This window comes from Brassica rapa, chromosome A07 (genome assembly GCF_000309985.2).
Source record: "Brassica rapa cultivar Chiifu-401-42 chromosome A07, CAAS_Brap_v3.01, whole genome shotgun sequence".
In the NCBI taxonomy this organism is placed as follows: domain Eukaryota; kingdom Viridiplantae; phylum Streptophyta; class Magnoliopsida; order Brassicales; family Brassicaceae; genus Brassica; species Brassica rapa.
This window is the reverse complement of record NC_024801.2, coordinates 12,906,435-12,923,418: the sequence shown is the minus strand read 5'-3', so window position 1 is coordinate 12,923,418 and position 16,984 is coordinate 12,906,435. Positions and strand designations below refer to the sequence as shown.

General features: G+C 33.5%; 5 protein-coding genes across 7 annotated transcripts; 3 read left to right on the top strand and 2 right to left on the bottom strand.

The window, feature by feature from the left end:
* Positions 1–1,950: 1,950 nt before the first annotated feature.
* On the top strand, positions 1,951–8,645 carry LOC103829262 (beta carbonic anhydrase 3). The gene is made up of 9 exons (XM_009104912.2): positions 1,951–1,960; positions 3,037–3,101; positions 3,182–3,322; positions 3,611–3,659; positions 3,975–4,091; positions 4,228–4,281; positions 4,408–4,496; positions 4,593–4,698; positions 4,791–8,645. Exons 2-9 carry the CDS (start codon positions 3,049–3,051, stop codon positions 4,956–4,958), a joined length of 777 nt encoding a protein of 258 aa, XP_009103160.2. The 5' UTR covers positions 1,951–1,960; positions 3,037–3,048; the 3' UTR covers positions 4,959–8,645.
* LOC103829261 lies at positions 5,159–6,310 on the bottom strand. The gene has a single exon (XM_033275979.1). It carries the CDS (start codon positions 6,308–6,310, stop codon positions 5,159–5,161), a length of 1,152 nt encoding a protein of 383 aa, XP_033131870.1.
* Positions 8,646–9,669: 1,024 nt separating the features above from the next.
* LOC103829260 (uncharacterized protein At4g28440) lies at positions 9,670–11,152 on the top strand. Its single transcript, XM_009104910.3, has 3 exons — positions 9,670–10,320; positions 10,530–10,764; positions 10,897–11,152. The coding sequence occupies exons 2-3, from the start codon at positions 10,542–10,544 to the stop codon at positions 11,082–11,084; spliced, it is 411 nt and encodes a 136-aa protein (XP_009103158.1). The 5' UTR covers positions 9,670–10,320; positions 10,530–10,541; the 3' UTR covers positions 11,085–11,152.
* A 174-nt stretch (positions 11,153–11,326) lies between these two features.
* Positions 11,327–12,990, bottom strand: LOC103829259 (F-box protein SKIP22). Of its 2 annotated transcripts, XM_033274437.1 has the most exons (2): positions 12,664–12,990; positions 11,327–12,630 (listed from the first exon to the last, which is right to left on the bottom strand). In XM_033274437.1, exons 1-2 carry the CDS (start codon positions 12,927–12,929, stop codon positions 11,541–11,543), a joined length of 1,356 nt encoding a protein of 451 aa, XP_033130328.1. In that variant the 5' UTR covers positions 12,930–12,990; the 3' UTR covers positions 11,327–11,540. The 2 variants fall into 2 exon arrangements, with proteins under 2 accessions (XP_033130328.1, XP_009103155.1); XM_009104907.3 differs by having other exon boundaries at positions 11,327–12,990.
* A 636-nt stretch (positions 12,991–13,626) lies between these two features.
* LOC103829255 (spermidine synthase 1) lies at positions 13,627–15,446 on the top strand. Of its 2 annotated transcripts, none has more exons than XM_033274439.1 (5): positions 13,627–13,784; positions 13,896–13,971; positions 14,061–14,183; positions 14,563–14,668; positions 15,123–15,446. In XM_033274439.1, exons 1-4 carry the CDS (start codon positions 13,660–13,662, stop codon positions 14,608–14,610), a joined length of 372 nt encoding a protein of 123 aa, XP_033130330.1. In that variant the 5' UTR covers positions 13,627–13,659; the 3' UTR covers positions 14,611–14,668; positions 15,123–15,446. The 2 variants fall into 2 exon arrangements, with proteins under 2 accessions (XP_033130330.1, XP_033130329.1); XM_033274438.1 differs by lacking the exon at positions 15,123–15,446 and adding an exon at positions 14,776–15,034 and having other exon boundaries at positions 14,563–14,686.
* Positions 15,447–16,984: the final 1,538 nt, after the last annotated feature.

Sequence of the window (16,984 nt, the reverse complement as noted above, 5' to 3'; positions counted from 1 at the left end):
AGTTTCGTCCAATCTGTCTGCTGTCTTTCACCCGAAAACGATTGTAATAATGTATATCATTGTTGCGGATTTTCTTTTTATTTTCTTTTTGGTTAACTAGAGAATTGCTAAAGATAATGACGATTGAAGATTAAACTGCTTCTGAATTGGGCCTTGATTAGCGATGGAGTACATGATAATGAAACATGGATGTTTCTCAAATTCCAATTGATGACAGAAGAAAACAATATAATACCCGACAAATTTGAAAATTTTGGATAAAACTAGAACATTTGACTCAATAATTATAAGGAAAAAAAAACGAGAATAAAAAACCAATCTTAGTGGGTTCGTTAAGAAATAATGTTTTAGTTGAACTACACCAATGACAAGCAATTATAAGATATATCTTAATTTTCATGGGAAGACTAAGACTCTAAGATGTCAAAACTATTGTAATGAAATTTAGGGATAAACTCGATCTAGAATAAACTGCGGTACTTTTTGCATAGCTATGAAAGCAAACTTATAAATGACTTAAATGATCTAATTAACAACCAGATAAATTAGCGTCCAACCAAACCCTAAGTACCAATATATTGAAGTACATTAAAAATTGATTGGAAACAGTATAGATGATTAAAGATATTTGAAAATTCAAACGCTTTGAATTTAGAATTTGTAAGGATAATCTAATAAAATAGATTAAAAAAATTTGGAATAAAGACTTACATTGAATAAATGAGTTACGGACTAAACATATCTTCAAAAACTTAAGAAGAGATAAAGCTCTTACAGAAAAAAAATGTTAAAAAGGAGAGAAAACTTGAACATAAGAACATCTTCAACCTACTTTATTATTTACGTTTAAAGTTATTATAGAAAAAATATATATCATAATAGGCTAATACACTTCTATGTATTTCTGTCAAATAAATATATTTTTGTTTTCTATATTTAAAATAATAAATATAATTTTTTTATATTTAGAGTAAGAAATGGATGCACGTAATTTCTATATATATATAGGTATATATCTGAGGGAATTTTATCAAAAACTTTTTTTAAAAAAAATTAAAAATATATTAAAAATCAAAATACATTTAATATAATCTAAACATATACCTTTTTTTTTAAATTTGGAAGCCCTAACATAAAAAAAATGTTTCTCAATAAAACTAAAGACCATTTTTTTTTTACGAAAAAACACATAAACTATTCATGTTATTCAATACAAAAGTAAAAGCTATACTATACACACTGTTTTCATAGATGATATATCTAAGTATACAAGGACTAATCTTTTATTTCTAATTGAAGTATCAAAATTCTGACTTCAAATTCTATTTTATATAAAAAGGCTTAAAATACATTTTACTCCAAAAACTCGTCATCAATCCTAATAAAACCAGTAAAATATACGATCTTATATAATAATTAGACAAAATTATCAACAATTTTTACTAGTTGATACAAAAATCAATTTCTATTCCAAGAGAAGTATCTCATGTTTCTATTCAAATATTTTAATGTACGATATTAGTCATCATTTTAGAAACATGAAAATGATCAACCCAAAAATAATAAAATAGGCTAAATTATGAAATTCTTTATTTTTGAAAATGAAAACTAGAAAAATAATGTAATCTATATTCTTAATTTTCTACATTCATATACAGTTATCTATATTCCGATTAAAATAGAAGTTTATCTAGAATCCATTGACAAGAAATAAAAATCAAGGCCGATACAGAATGTATATAGACACAATAATGTATATGATAAACCAATAACTGGCGTCTATTTTTCTTTTTCATAGTATCTGCTTTTAACTCCAAAAAACCTCCAATTTCGTAGGATTTTTTCCACTAAAAGACAAGTTCAAGCATATACCCGAGTCAGAAGATGTCACGTATCTCGGGCTATAAATAGTGTAGTAAAGAACACCTTCTCATATCAGTAAAACTGTATCAATCTTCAGGTACCACTCTCTAATTAAATCTTCTATTTCCAGATATACCTTCCGAGATCCGTGTAAAATTGTAAATACTAAACCAGCATATATAATCTTTATATTTCCCACTTTACCATTTCGTTTTTGTTGTAAATGTAGATGATCCTAATGATGATCTATGTTTCTGTTCTCTCGACATGAAACCATCGTTTTTTTTTTCCGATTTGTTCGGTTGTTTTAGTTTCAAATTTCTTAAACTTTTGCAAATCTTATCGCATTAACGCATGTTTTGGTAAAAAATTTAAAATTTCTTTTTACCAAAAAAAAATAAAATCCAAAATTTCTTGACCAGCTTGTTGGAAAGTGCCTTAGTGAAAAGATGTTAATTGGTCAAGTTTGATTATATGTTTATGTTTTTAATCTCTTTTTTGTTATGACTTGCCTATGTCCCTCCTTTCCTAAAAAATCTATATTATAGTTTTTTCACACTTATTAAGAAAACATATAAAATTGCATTTTCCAATAAATTGTTTTTCTTAATTAACTATTCCACCAATGAGATTTTATTAAACACAATTGTATTTTTTGAAAAATACAATTTTTCATTAATTAATGTATTAAAAATGTAAAAAATGTATATTTTTGAAACAATTTTTTTTCTAAAACATGAATCTTTTAGGAACAGATGGAGTATATTTGACATTTGTAGTATTAAGACATAAATCGATAAAATAATATTAAAAACCTTCATATTAGAAAACATTCTATATATATATATATATATATATGTATATACTTAAAAGTTGTAGTTGCTAAGTCAAGAATATCAATGTGATCAAGGTTAAATTACTAGGCAGTCTAGCCACGAAGGTCAACGCTATTATTAGAACATGTTTAATGGAGAATTCTTTGAGTGGGGTTTTTAGCGAAATATAAGAACTCGTCTCTTAACTTTTTTAGTTAAAAGTTAAGAGACGGTTTCTTATATTCCGCTAAGAATCTCCCATTAAACATGCTCTTACATAATCATTATAAACCATGCACCTTTTCACATGCAATCAGTTTTTCCTTATCCAAAATTCTTCTTTTTCTCTCTCTTATAGGAACGAAAAGATATGTCGACGGACTCGTACGAAGATGCCCTTAGAAAACTTGGAGAGCTTCTCACGTACAAACTCCCGCAACTCGTAACCTGTGTCTATATATATATGATTATTTTTCTTTTAATATGAATTGGTCAATTCGTAGCAAGAAATCGGATCTAGGTAACATCGCAGCCGCAAAGATCAAGCAGTTAACTAGTGAGCTAGAGGAACTTGATTCCAGCAAGATAGATTCTGTAGAAAGGATCAAGTCTGGATTTAACCATTTCAAGACTCATAACTACGAGTACGTTGTATTCTTATTTAATGATACGTCCGTACGTTTCAATGCTTTTTCTATATGGATATCAACCTTTTTCTCTTTTTTTTCGAGAGGGCTTTTTATATGGATATCAACCTTTTGCCCCAACTCTGATATAATAACAACGGTTATAAAGTTAGATAACTTGTTTTATTCAATTATTTAATCAAAATGGTAAAATCCATAAAAATATTTTCTATAGAAATTATTAATGAAAATAGTTTGTCTGGTTATGATATCTGCTCATTATATTATTGGTTCAATCATTTCCAGGAAGAATCCTTCGTTGTACAGTGCACTTGCCAAGAGCCAGAGCCCCAAGGTTTTGACTTATTCTGTCCGTCACATCATTATTTTCCTTTTAGGGATTTTACTTTTCTCTGATTAGCCAAAGTTATGAAAATAGTGGTAACTTTATGAGCAAGAAAGAAATCAAACACTAAACCCTAACAGTACATTATAAACGAGGATTAAATAAGACATGAGGAAATGTTTTTTTCAACATATAAAACTGTACAAATGAAACTAAAGTTCCGGAGGATCGGAGTCATACACAGTAAAATAGTCTGAACGTACACAACCCAAACAGTGAGATGATTAATATATATTCAATTTGAAATTGATTTTTTTTTTTCAGTTTCTGGTGTTTGCTTGTGCGGATTCTCGAGTTTGCCCATCTCACATCTTGAATTTCCAACTTGGGGAAGCTTTTATCGTTAGAAATATTGCAAACATGGTGCCACCTTATGACAAGGTTCGTCCAAACAAAGAGAATGTCTTTTTTTTTTCACTTCATTCTAATCATTTTAGATAAACATTCATAGGTTGTTGTTATTGGTTGAACAACAACAACTAACTATAAATAGTTTTTGTCTTTGAAAAATTTTCAGACAAAACATTCTAATGTTGGTGCCGCCCTTGAATATCCAATCACAGTCCTCAATGTACGTGCCATAATAACTAATCAATGGCCCCTCTTGTCTTGCATAAGATGCTTAGTAAAAGGCTTATGTGACCTAACGTTAACCTTAAGTGAGTCTTTAGATAATATAATGTTTTGTGATTATCAGGTGGAGAGCATCCTCGTGATTGGTCACAGCTGTTGTGGTGGAATAAAGGGACTCATGGCCATTGAAGATGATGCGGCTCCCTATAAGAGGTACTTCTCTCAAAAGGCTAACTTAACCAACATCGTCCAATTATATGATCAGGCAGGAGACTAAGGGGTTGGTTTAAAATACATTTTTAATGGCAGTGAATTCATAGAAGACTGGATCCAGATCTGTGCACCGGCCAAGAACAAGACCAAGCAGGATTGTAAAGACCTGAGCTTCGACGATCAGTGCACCAACTGTGAGAAGGTACGTAATAAGGAAAAAAAAACACAATGTTCACTCTATTTTTCTGTCTTGCTTTGAAGTAGACACTGAGATTGTCTCTATGGTGCGAGAAGGAAGCTGTGAACGTGTCGCTGGGGAACCTGTTATCATACCCGTTCGTGAGAGAGCGAGTGGTGAAGAACAAGCTCGCCATAAGAGGAGCTCACTATGATTTTGTGAAAGGAACGTTTGATCTCTGGGAACTTGACTTCAAGACCACCCCTGCTTTTGCTTTGTCTTAAAAGAGTCATACTCATGTTTTCTCCCTATGTTGCTTCTAAGTTTGTTCTCATCAGTAATCATCTTACTTTATCTTCAGTTTCTTGTCTCTTTTTGTTTTTTTACTCAACTTCTTGTATAATCTCATCTTTTATGTTTAAAAATAAATGAATAAGCTTTTTTTTTTTTTTTGAAACACTGATTAAATTAATAAGGAGAAAAGTTAGCTGAGTGCATTAACAACACCATCAACTACAAACTGTCCTGGTGCATTCAAAGCACTTTTAGCTAGCAAATCTGCATCGGTGTTCCTCTCACGAGGGATCCACACAAAGCAAACAGAATCAAAAGCAGGGATACAAGATATAATATCAGAAGCAACGCCATGAAGATCCAGCGCACCCGAGCCCGAGTTAACAATCTTGATCAGTTGAGCAGAATCCGACTCAAAACACACCCTCTTCATCTTCAATCTTCGGCAGGTAAGGACTGCAATTCGCAAGGCTAGCGCTTCCGCCATCAGAGGTGATGACACAAACTCCACACGCTCCTTGTAGGTCTTGTTTTGAGAGTTGGACTGCAGAACCCATCCCAGGCCTGCTGCTTGTCGAAGGGCGTCCCAAGCCGCATCAGTCTTCACCACTATCGTGTTATAGGGTCTTTGTTGATCCAGTCTTATTTTTCCTTTGGTCGAAACTTTCTCTTGCTTCTGCTCTGTACTCCATTCCCTTGCCACAACAATCGCAGCCGTCAAGACATCTTCCGGGGAGGAGTAGAAACCTTCAAACACAAACCGGTTTCGGGATTTCCACAAATTCCAAATGATCCAAAGGAACAGAGGGCCTGTTGTTATTCCTGACGGAGGCAGACACCTGTTTGCACACATGTCTTTCCAGGAAGCCACTAAATCTATCATTCCACTACATTCGACTTCGTTGACAAGAGGAGCTAATCTCCAGACTTTACGGGCGAAAGGACAGTGAAATAAAAGGTGAGTGATAGATTCAGTACATCCACATCGCTTACACTGTGGGTCAACAGGAACATGCCTCTCTACCAGCCTTTCTCCAACCGGTAAGGCACCCTTTAACACTTTCCAAGCGAAGAGTTTGACTTTTGGGGCACAGTCCAAGTTCCACACCTCTCTTGTCCAATTAAAATTTGGATCCATGAACGCCTCAGCGCCGAAAGCATCGTCCTCGACGGCAGTATAGTAACGAGACTTCACAGAATACTCCCCTGTTTTTTTTCCCAGCCACACCAATCTATCCGGAGCCCCGGTTACACTCTGTTTTATGCTGAGGATACGATCCTCATAGAATGGCAGGATGAGTTGGATTCTCTCTCGGTTCCATTGGAGCCCTCCTGAACTCATAAGGTCTGCGACCGTTAAGTCTAGTGTCTGCTCTGTTGGAGGTCCCACTACAAGAAAACAACAATTTAGAGACTTCTCTTGCAACTACAACCGGTGGTTGCAAAATTATGTGACTAATTTCAAACTAATTTGCAACTATTTTACAACTACAAAGAATAAGTCATAGATTAGTTGCAAATATGCAACCACAACCAATTGTAGTATTTAAGTTGCTTTTTTGAAACACATTTGTGACGTTTTCGTAACTAGTCAACATAGTCGCAATACAGTAGCATTATTAAAACCAATTTACAACTACATATGTTGTTGCGAACTTGTAGTTATAAATTAGTCACAAAACTATGTAATACTCGTAGTTGCAAAATGGTAGCTGTAGCTTTGCAACGATGTTGCGACTACTTGGTTTAGTTAAAAGCGAACAAGTCACAAATTAGTTGCAAATTTTCCATACATATATTATAAAACAATTACATATAATACTTTGAATGATGCAGGTATTTTAATGGCTACCTTTCATGTATCTAAACCATGTAATTGACGTAAAATGTATTTTGAGGTTTAGTTGCAACGTTAATACAATTATTTTGTATCTTTTTTGTAACTCTTAAATGTGTTGTAGTTGCAATGTAGTAGCAAATAGTATCATTGCTTATAATTATATAAGTTTAATTGTTCATATGCTTTATTTTAATTACATATCAATACTTAATAATCAAATAAATAAAATTATATCTTGAATAAATTTGAGTCATTTAAAAAAATGGATATGACCACACAACTAACACATTTGTACAATTTCATGTTTATCTTTTGAATTTGGATTGTAAATTATAAAATTAACAATCATTTTATGCAATGCCTCATAACTTAGTATATAACTTGTATATATAAAAATTATTTTGAAGCTAGACCACTCTAAGATGATTATAAGTTATTTTGGGGTCTAGGGTATAACTTTCACATTTTTTCATCAGTAGTTGCAAAATAGTTACAATATTGTCCATAGTTTTACACGTCAGTTATTCTGTAACTTATTTGCAACTGTTAAGAGTACGGTAGTCGCAATGTAGTAACTTATTTTGTGACCGATTTACTACTACAAACATTTATAACTAATTTGTGACTACCAATATTTCTTTTCAGCCATAGTTACATTGGAGTATCAAATATATAGTCATTTACATTAAGAGTTTTCTAAGTCTGCCTTCATTTAATATATAATCATATATCTTCTTTTACATATATTTCGAAAATAAATATGATATGTAGAGTTTAGGGTTTCATTAGCTAAATCTGTTTTAATAATTAGACAAATATATCATTTTAAATTTTGTTTACCATAAATCATTAATAAATAACATAATAAAACATCTTTTTGTAGCATTTTAGTAACTTAAGACACCCAAATGGTTATATCTTCAAAAAACATATGTTACCTAAATGTAATACATTCATGTGTAATGATTTGGATTTGGGTTGAAATTTTTTCAACTAGATTGTTCTACAGAAATGATTATACTCTCTTTACTTAATATATATATAATAGCATGCCTTTTTCAGATATTGTAGTTTTTTAAAGTAATGAGATTAATTTTAAGGTTTAGGGTATTGTTAGCCACTATTTTGCAACCATTTGACCTAGTGTACTCGCAGTTTAGTAGCATAATTTGGCTAATAAAATTTAACTAGAAATTAGAAAGCTTACTTCTGATTGGTCAATTTCCAAAGGGAAGGATTGGCTTTGTTCTTCCATCACCGTTGAGATTAGTAAATCTAACGGCCAAGACTTAATCAGATTTTCTTATTTCCTTCCTCTTCTCTGCTTTCTCCTTGTTAGTTTCTCACCGACTGAACCTTTTTTCATCTTCTTCTTGTTCTCTGCTCTCCTCGTCACTTTATTTTCTTTTTCTTTTTTCCTCTTACGTCTCTCTTAGTCTTCTTTATCTTCATGTACTTATGCTATTTCTAACTGATTTTTGTTTTGTTTACAGATCTGAGAAGGACCAGTGATGAAACGGGAAGCGGAAGTGGTGGTGTAACGGAGCATACGCGCCGGAGGTGGTGGTGGCGTGACGAATCGGAGGAACCGCAGATGCTGTATGTATCAGACCAACAGCAGTGGCTTCCCGACCAGATCCAGTCGTCGCTTCAGATGGAACCACTCCGAGTCGTCGTGGTGCCGTTCAACCGGAGCCGGTGGAGAAGCCGGTGGCGGAATCCGTGCCGCCGTGGCTGAACCCATAGAGATGATGATGGTGTATTTGTGTGTATATATATCTGTATTTATCTTTGTAATTTTACTTTCTAATTAATTAAACTAATATTTTAATTTTAATTCCGAAATAATATTTAAAATTCAATATATTTTAGTTTTAAAATTAATTATTAATTTTAAATAGTTTATTAATCATTAATTCTTGCAATTTAATTAGTCAGAATATAAATATCGTCGTTGCTAAATAGTCATAAACCTTTGTGACTAGTTTGTAACAAACATAAACATTGTCGTAAAATTAGAAAAGAGACTAATTAGAAACTACGTGTTGCGACTAATGAGAGACAAAAAGCTTGGTCTTAAAATTTTGTCCAGCTGCAATGTTAGTTACAAGTTAGTCGCTTATATACAACCAATTGCATCGTCTTACTCTGGTTGCTATTTTGCAACTAACTTGCGACTTCTTTTTTTTGCGACGAAGGATTTCTAACTACACATAGTAGTTGCAAAATAGTTACATTACCTTAATTTGCAACTAACTTGTAACTATTCTTGTAGTTGTAAACCTGATGTTTTCTTGTAGTGTCCCATAGGCCTTTCCTGCCTGTTTGTTGAGAGCCAAGGGTCTCGCCATATATTGATGGACCTTCCATCACCTACTGCCCAGCCCAGATTTTTTAGCAAGAGGTCGCGTCCAATGAGGACACTCCGCCAACCATGAGACATTGATGATGAGGCCGTAGCGTTGAGAATATTCTCATCGGGGGAGTATTTTCCCAGCAGAGTTTAACAGAGCAGACTGTCTGGCTTCTGAAGCATTCTCCATCCAATCTTGGCTAGGAGAGACTCATTAAATTTTTGAAAATCGCGGAGTCCCAGCCCGCCTACAGATTTTGGTTTCGCTATTCTTTCCCAGGAAACCCATGCCATTTTCTTCTCATTCTCGTTCTTGTCCCACAGGAAACGAGTCACAACTGACTGAATTCTCTTGCAAAGTGAGACCGGTAATTTAAAGCACGTCATAGAGTAGGACGGAACGGGCGAGAGCACACTCTGGATCATCACAAGTTTCCCGGCAGAAGATAGAAACTTGGTAGACCACAAGCATTTATCTTCATTTGATTTGGTACGATAGTCTCCCAGAAAAAAATGTTTTTTTTTTATACAAGTGACGAAATACTATGCATAAATAAGCAGATCTTACTACATCTACATGTAACTAATTCAGGTTCTCTCGCAATCGGATATTATATTCATCTTGGCTCCTAAATTTATTTATTTTAAACTAATATACATAGGTCTAGTAGCCTCTAAATTATGGGGAAAAACATTAAGATTTGTACTAAAATTAAAGCTTCCAAAATTTCAGGTAAATGGACATCATCAGGTAAAACGTATTTTCCAGATTTTGAACTCGGGATCTTGCATAAAAGAACTAATCCGTGTTACACTTACACATGACAAATATGAGATGAACTCGATGCTAACCTGTATCGCAGTGTACATATATGGGCCTGTATCATAATTGGGCTTGATAACGAAAGTCCTTCAAGTAAAGGTCCAAGTAGAAACTGTTGTAAAAAGTCGAGTTGCAACATTGATCTAGGCACGATGGATGATGATCAAGACAACCGCGCACAATGAAGCACGATTGTACACGTGGACGGTCGGTGTTTGATCAGAGACCAAGCTTAAAAATCGACCGTCCGTGTCCTCACACCCCACAGAACTCAAAAACGGTGAAAGCTTTCATTGAATGTGACGTTAATCAGATCTATCATTCGATCATCCAAATGTAAGCTTCGAATTAAATCCCAATTTCAGATTTTTTTTTTCTGAGAATTTGTATGTTGCTCTTCTTATTTTCTACAATGTGGTTCCATCGTTGTCTGGATTTCAATGTATTGTCTGAAACTGAATAATATATTATGAACTCATCTTCCATGACTTCGAATTGTTATGGTAAGAAACTTATGTTTTATTCTTTGTCATTTGTCATTACAGACTCATTGAAAAATGGCAGACACCAAACCCGGGTTGAGAAAGCCAGAATTCACTAAGGTTGATCAGCTGCGTCCGGGAACTAGTGGACACAATGTCACCGTGAAGATCGTTAGCACCAAGATGGTGTTGCAGAAAGGTCGTTCAGATGGTCCTCAGGCTCGCCAGATGCGGATTTCTGAATGTATCGTTGGTGACGAGACCGGAATTGTCGTCTTCACCGCAAGGAATGACCAAGGTACTTTGACTTATTTCAATCAGTGAGACTCACATTTGTAACTTTCATTGATGGTATGTGGTATTGACTCTAGGAATGTGTGTGATCCAAATGTTAGTGAATAATTCAATTGTTACATATTTATGTGTGTAGTGGACTTGATGAAAGAAGGAACCACTGTAACTCTACGCAATGCAAAAATCGACATGTATAAAGGATCAATGAGGCTAGCTGTAGACAAGTGGGGTCGCGTTGAAGTCACAGAGCCTGCGAGCTTCAAAGTTAAAGAAGACACCAACATGTCCCTTGTTGAGTATGAAGTCGTCAATGTTGTCGAATGAGTAACAAAACTCTCAAAATACTTTTATTTTCGAAACCGATGATCAATAATAATTAAAGAGTTACCATTGATGTGATATCTATGTTGCACTACATGTTAAGTTAGGAGCACAAGCAGTTCAAGGCCAAACACTAATGAATCTCAACATTTGGTACACGTTCGAAAGCTTAGATAAGACACGGCTAGAGTTTCTCAAACATATAAAAAATCTACATGCATCCCAGACATGAGCTTTGACATTAGTGAATCGAATCATAAAGACATCTGTAAATTAAGAGCAATAGCAAAATATATGATGCAATATTATTATTATAAGATAGCATAAGCATGGCAAGAACAAAGAGAAAAAACATCCAAAACAAAAGAAATATTTATAGATAAAAACTTATAAACAAGTATCCAGGCCATTTATTTGCTGATGCAGAAAGCCATATACTTCACCTATCCTCCATACGATTCACTCACCATGTTGTTGGTAGCTGTTTCCTCCAAGATTGCATCTGGGACTAAAACTACGTCCCAATCTTCGTCCCCCAAGTCGTCCCGCCGGTTGTCCAGGGAGCATAATGAATGGTCCAGGTCCAGGCAAGCCACCCCCATTAATCCATCCGAAATGGTCAGGGTCTGGAATCCGAGGAAATGGAGGAACGCGGTTTCTACCCATGCCAAAGTTCCTTAAGGTTCGCCTTGATGACGAAACCTGCCGTTTGTACTGCCTCCAAAACGCAGCAAACTTGGCCTTCCAGTTAACCGAATCACCCTCTCCATCCACAACCAGATGCTTAGCTTCCTCCAAACACTTCTGTTTCCACAAGTCATTGTCCGTCGCCAGGTACCGAATCTCCGTACAAACGCAAGCCATCTTCGCAACGCTAGCCCCAGGAAGCGACTCCAGTATCTTCAGCTTCAGCTCCGTCGGCAAACGCATCAAGCACGGAGGAAGCTCCAAACCAGACTTATCGCAAAGACCAATCAACAAAGGGATAACAAGACCGTCTTTCACCATCCTCCAGAACATGAACATCTCCTTGTAGATGCTCGAAGAGCCGTCTTTATCAGACTTCAAAGTATCCATAACCAAATCAATCACAGGCACAAACCTACGCTTATCAAGATACAACCTTTGCAGCTTCCCACCTAGAGAACCGTAGACCACAACCTTATCGCTTAAGCTCTGAAACCTCACAGTCACAGACTCAACCCCTTTGTCGCTGGTCATTAACTCAGGGAGAGTATACTTAAGGGACACAGTAAGCAACTCCTTCGAGAAGCTAAACTTGTTATCAGAGCAGTCAGGGTTAAACAGAACGAATCCAGATTCCAACATCACGGCGTGAACAGACATAGCTACAGTAGTCAACTCGCTTGTATCACCAGACTTCTCAAGTAAAACCTTTTTCAAGAAGAACGGTTCGGTCAACCTCTTGCTACCCGCGGCGGCGAGCTCCACATCAAGCTCCTCAACATCCATCGGGTCTGGGGCGTGACCCGAAGCTTCCCCCGGATCTTGGATATGCATATCTACATCGGATGCTGCGAATCCGATCCCCATCTCATTCTGCGATTTAACTTCTGAAGACGAGGCTAAGGCGATCTCCTCGAGGGAAGCAGCGAAAGCAGAGGGAACGAGGGAGTAGTAGATTAGGTCACCGGATGTTACGCCGAGGGATCGGAGGGTATGGTCGGGAGAAGGAGCGAGGAGCTCGTCTTTGCGGTTAAGGGAGAGATGAACGGAGGAAGGGGATGGTTCGTTGATCCGTTGGCGGAGATCGTGGAGAGTGATGGAATCGGGTAATTCGAGTTTCAGGGTTTCTCTGGTCTCGTGGCGTCTCAATCGCAGCTTCATTTTGTCGTACACTTCTTCGGTGATATCGATCTAAGCTCATAAACGGAGAGGCTAAAGCAGAGTTTTTTTTTTTTTTTTTGTCGGAGGAGAGATAAGGGTTTGATTATACTATATCCGATCGTTTCTGGGAATCGGAGAGAAGAATATAAGCGAGCCGTGTTTTGGGCCCATTGATTTAAGATTAGATGGGCTTTTAGTAATTATCAAATATGATTCATACTTTTCTTTGTACTAGCCTTTTGCTGGAAGATGTGTCTTGTCTTTGATCAATTTCATCTTGTTTATTCCGTTGTAAATCCATACAATTGATTGTTTATAAAAATGTTTACACAGTTGTTCTGTCTGATAGCGTTTTGATAAATCTCTCTCTAAATGTGCTCTGGTCAAGCTTCGAACCGGTCATGCGTTGCGCGTGAGATAGCGCGTTACAAAAACGTGGTTAAAGACGAGTGAGAGTATAAAAGATACGAATGAAAAACAGACATATAACAAGAGCTAAAAAGAGAAACGATATATTCGAAGGGAAAGAAGTGACGTGTCCGTTCGTAACATCATCACATCATAATTAACAAAATCTTTTTTGAAACAAAAATTGATATCGAATCTCCCACTTCACCTGCTTCCTTCTTCTTTTATATCTTTGGCTTCACTTCACATCAACACACAAATCCTCCAAGAAACGCTAATCCCATCTCTCTCATTTCATCATCTTCTGGTCCTCTTCACAGCAATGGACGCTGTTACCGATTTGAAGAGACAGAGAGAAGAGGATGATAACGCCGCGGCAGCTAAGCCTGCTTGTTTCTCATCTGTGATTCCTGGGTGGTTCTCCGAGATGAGTCCCATGTGGCCAGGTCTATTCCTCCTTCTTGTTTTATTGTAAAAGGAGCCTTATTTTCATCTTCATCATCCTCTGTTTCATTTTCGATTAAAAGCTGAGATTTTTTCTTAAAACCGATTAACTGATGATGCACACTCTTTGAAGGTTGAGAAAGTTTTGTTTCAAGGCAAATCAGATTACCAGGATGTCATTGTTTTCCAGGTAACGCACCAACAAAAACAATATGACTATTCTTTAAAATTTGTAACCATGTCTCTCTTTTGTAAGTATGTTTGGTTTCTGTGTTTTAGTCTGCGACATATGGGAAAGTGTTGGTTCTGGATGGAGTAATCCAACTTACGGAGAGAGACGAATGCGCCTATCAGGAAATGATCACCCATCTTCCTTTGTGCTCTATTCCTAACCCAAAGAAGGTATAACTAATCAAAAGACTTTTTGCATCTCTTGGGAACTATAATTAAGTAGTTAAGGTTTATCAAAGACTATTGCTTTGGACTATAATGAAAGGTTATTAAGCTCACATTACTTGTGGAGAAATAGAGTAACCACTAACCAGACTTCCTCCTTTTACTCTAATCTATATTTTCCTCTAAAATAGAGGAACTCTATTATAGAGGCATACATTGGAGCAAATCCACCTCTATAATAGAGATCTCTATTTTAGAAGAAGATGCTCTTACATGATAATCACTCAGAGTCTCTGACTTTGTATCATTTCACCCCGTTCATGTATTTGGTGATTTATAACGTAACATGAACCTGACTCTGTATCATTTCACTTTATTTTGGCAGTGGGGTTATTGGATTTATGCTCTGTTCAACAGAGGGACCTCATGTTGACTTCAGAGTCCCAGTGAACCCACTTGATGACAGCTCCAGCAAATCAAATGGACCCTTGAAGTTTTACAACTCTGAGGTAATAAAACTCTCAGTATATATACCCATTTCATGCGTCTAGACACTTGATTCCTCTTAACATATGTTATCATATCTTCATGGTTTCAGATTCATTCAGCTGCGTTCTGCTTACCTTCTTTTGCCAAGAAGGTGATCGAGTCAGAAGCCACTTGAAAAGGGATTCAAGTAGTTTGGAGGATCGTTGCGTTTATCAAAATAAAAACTTTTTTCAGAGGGAGAACTCAAAATATTTTTATCTTCTCATAATATTGTTGTTGACTAAATCTAGTTTTAACATATTTTTAATTTTAACAAAATTTAATTTAATTTTATGTATAATTAAATTTATGAAAATAAATTTGAAATATTTGTGGAAAAAAATTTAACATTAAAACCATAGATAACAAAATATTTAAGAATCATAAATATAATATGTAATTATAAGAACCAAAATGCTAATTGAAATATAAATTTTATTTGAAGTTCATCTTTGAAAAGTAAACATCTGAAGCTATAGAATGTGCAAGAATTGAGAAGGGTGTGAAAGGTCATTATTAAGATTATTAAGACAATGTACAAGGTGAATGTTATTTAACACCCTATTTAACACTTTTTAACTCTTTACATCATATTTTATTCTTTTTCATATTTTAATTCAACATACATTCAAATTTTATATTTACAATAGTTTTGTTTAATAAAATTCAACGCGTTATTTCAATATTTTATGTAATATCGTTATTTTATGTTTGTTTTGTAAAAGATAACTAGATTTTGACCCGTGCAACCGCACGGGTGTTTATTTTCACATTTCTATACATAAATTATTGTTTCAGAACATAAGTGGTATATATTTTTAATGCTAATTATATACTTAAATATTTATATAACTATTTCAAATAAAATAATTTTATAATTTACATGTTATAATTAATTAATTGTTTAAACCGTATGTATTTACCACTTCTTATTATATATTTATCTTATTGTATTTGCATTTAGTTATTAAGCAAATTAATATATTAATGAAAAAATATATTTTAAAATTATTTTGTATTTAATTATGCTAAATTCGGACCCGTCTTTCAAAACTGGATTTCTTTTTACCAATATTTTTATGCTCATTCATTTTAGATAATTTATTATTGTATATATAAAAGTCTAAGATATGTTAATTTTTAGACATGTATTATATAGTTTGTTAATTTTAAGCTGTTCTATCATCATATTATATTTTAAATAAATAGTTTATATTTATGAAAATAAAATTTATAAATTTATCAATTGAATATAATTTTATCATATTTATTTTAGTATAATAATTATATTTTAACATGATCATGACTATAAAGTAGATAAAATATGATATAATTTATTTATTTTAATTTTTAAACGATAACTTAAAATACATTAAGTTATTGTTTAAATATTTTTACACAGATTTATTAGAATTTTTAAAATATAATATATAAATATATTTATATTTAAAATAAAAATATATTATGATTAAAGTAGTTACAAAGATTTTATATTATTAACTTTAAAGAAATACATGTTAATTTTTTATACATGTATTATATAGTTTGATAACGTTAACCCATCTTACCAACATATTAGATTTTATTTTTGAACATAAATATTTTATAATTACGAAAATAAAATATATAAATATATAAATTTAATACAATTTTATTATATTTAGCTAAATATAATAACTTTATTTTAATATAATTGATTATGATTATATAATAAATAAAATATTATAAATTTTTTTTATTTTTTATTTTATATAACTGAATATATTAATGTATAATAATATTTTAAACTAATTTCGAAATTAGCAAAAATATTTAAATATAATTTTGAAAATGAAGATCTTGTAAAAATCTTTTTAAACAGATTTGTTAGTATTTTAAAATAAATATATTTATATTTAAAATGAAAAGATATCAAAAGATATTATGATTAAAATATTTTAAAATTTTTATTTGTTATTAGTCTGAACTAAAATGTAATATGAATTTCTATGAATAGGTCCATTAGGTCCATTTTTTAAAAAATCACACATGAATAAAGGTTATGACTTCTGTTTTAATATATAAGATATTCATTAAAAATAAATTTTAAAATCAAGATAACAAAAATTAAAATAATTTGATAAAGTTACTGTTGGTTGGAGGATTACTTTGGAAATTTATAATTATTGGGATTTCGTAGTTAAAAGAGAAACATAAAATTTAAGTGTTAATATAATTATTATTGATATTTTTAATAAAAAGAACATTTTTATTTTATATCCAAATGAAATCAGACTAGT

Coding starts and splice junctions, on each gene's coding strand:
- LOC103829262 (XM_009104912.2), top strand. CDS start 3,049: ATGTCGACGGACTCGTACGAAGATGCCCTTAGAAAACTTGGAGAGCTT. Junction 3,102..3,181: donor AAACTTGGAGAGCTTCTCAC/GTACAAACTCCC, acceptor GTCAATTCGTAG/CAAGAAATCGGATCTAGGTA. Junction 3,660..3,974: donor CCAAGAGCCAGAGCCCCAAG/GTTTTGACTTAT, acceptor TTTTTTTTTCAG/TTTCTGGTGTTTGCTTGTGC.
- LOC103829261 (XM_033275979.1), bottom strand. CDS start 6,310: ATGAGTTCAGGAGGGCTCCAATGGAACCGAGAGAGAATCCAACTCATC.
- LOC103829260 (XM_009104910.3), top strand. CDS start 10,542: ATGGCAGACACCAAACCCGGGTTGAGAAAGCCAGAATTCACTAAGGTT. Junction 10,765..10,896: donor CACCGCAAGGAATGACCAAG/GTACTTTGACTT, acceptor TTATGTGTGTAG/TGGACTTGATGAAAGAAGGA.
- LOC103829259 (XM_009104907.3), bottom strand. CDS start 12,929: ATGAAGCTGCGATTGAGACGCCACGAGACCAGAGAAACCCTGAAACTC.
- LOC103829255 (XM_033274439.1), top strand. CDS start 13,660: ATGGACGCTGTTACCGATTTGAAGAGACAGAGAGAAGAGGATGATAAC. Junction 13,785..13,895: donor ATGAGTCCCATGTGGCCAGG/TCTATTCCTCCT, acceptor CCGATTAACTGA/TGATGCACACTCTTTGAAGG. Junction 13,972..14,060: donor AGGATGTCATTGTTTTCCAG/GTAACGCACCAA, acceptor TCTGTGTTTTAG/TCTGCGACATATGGGAAAGT.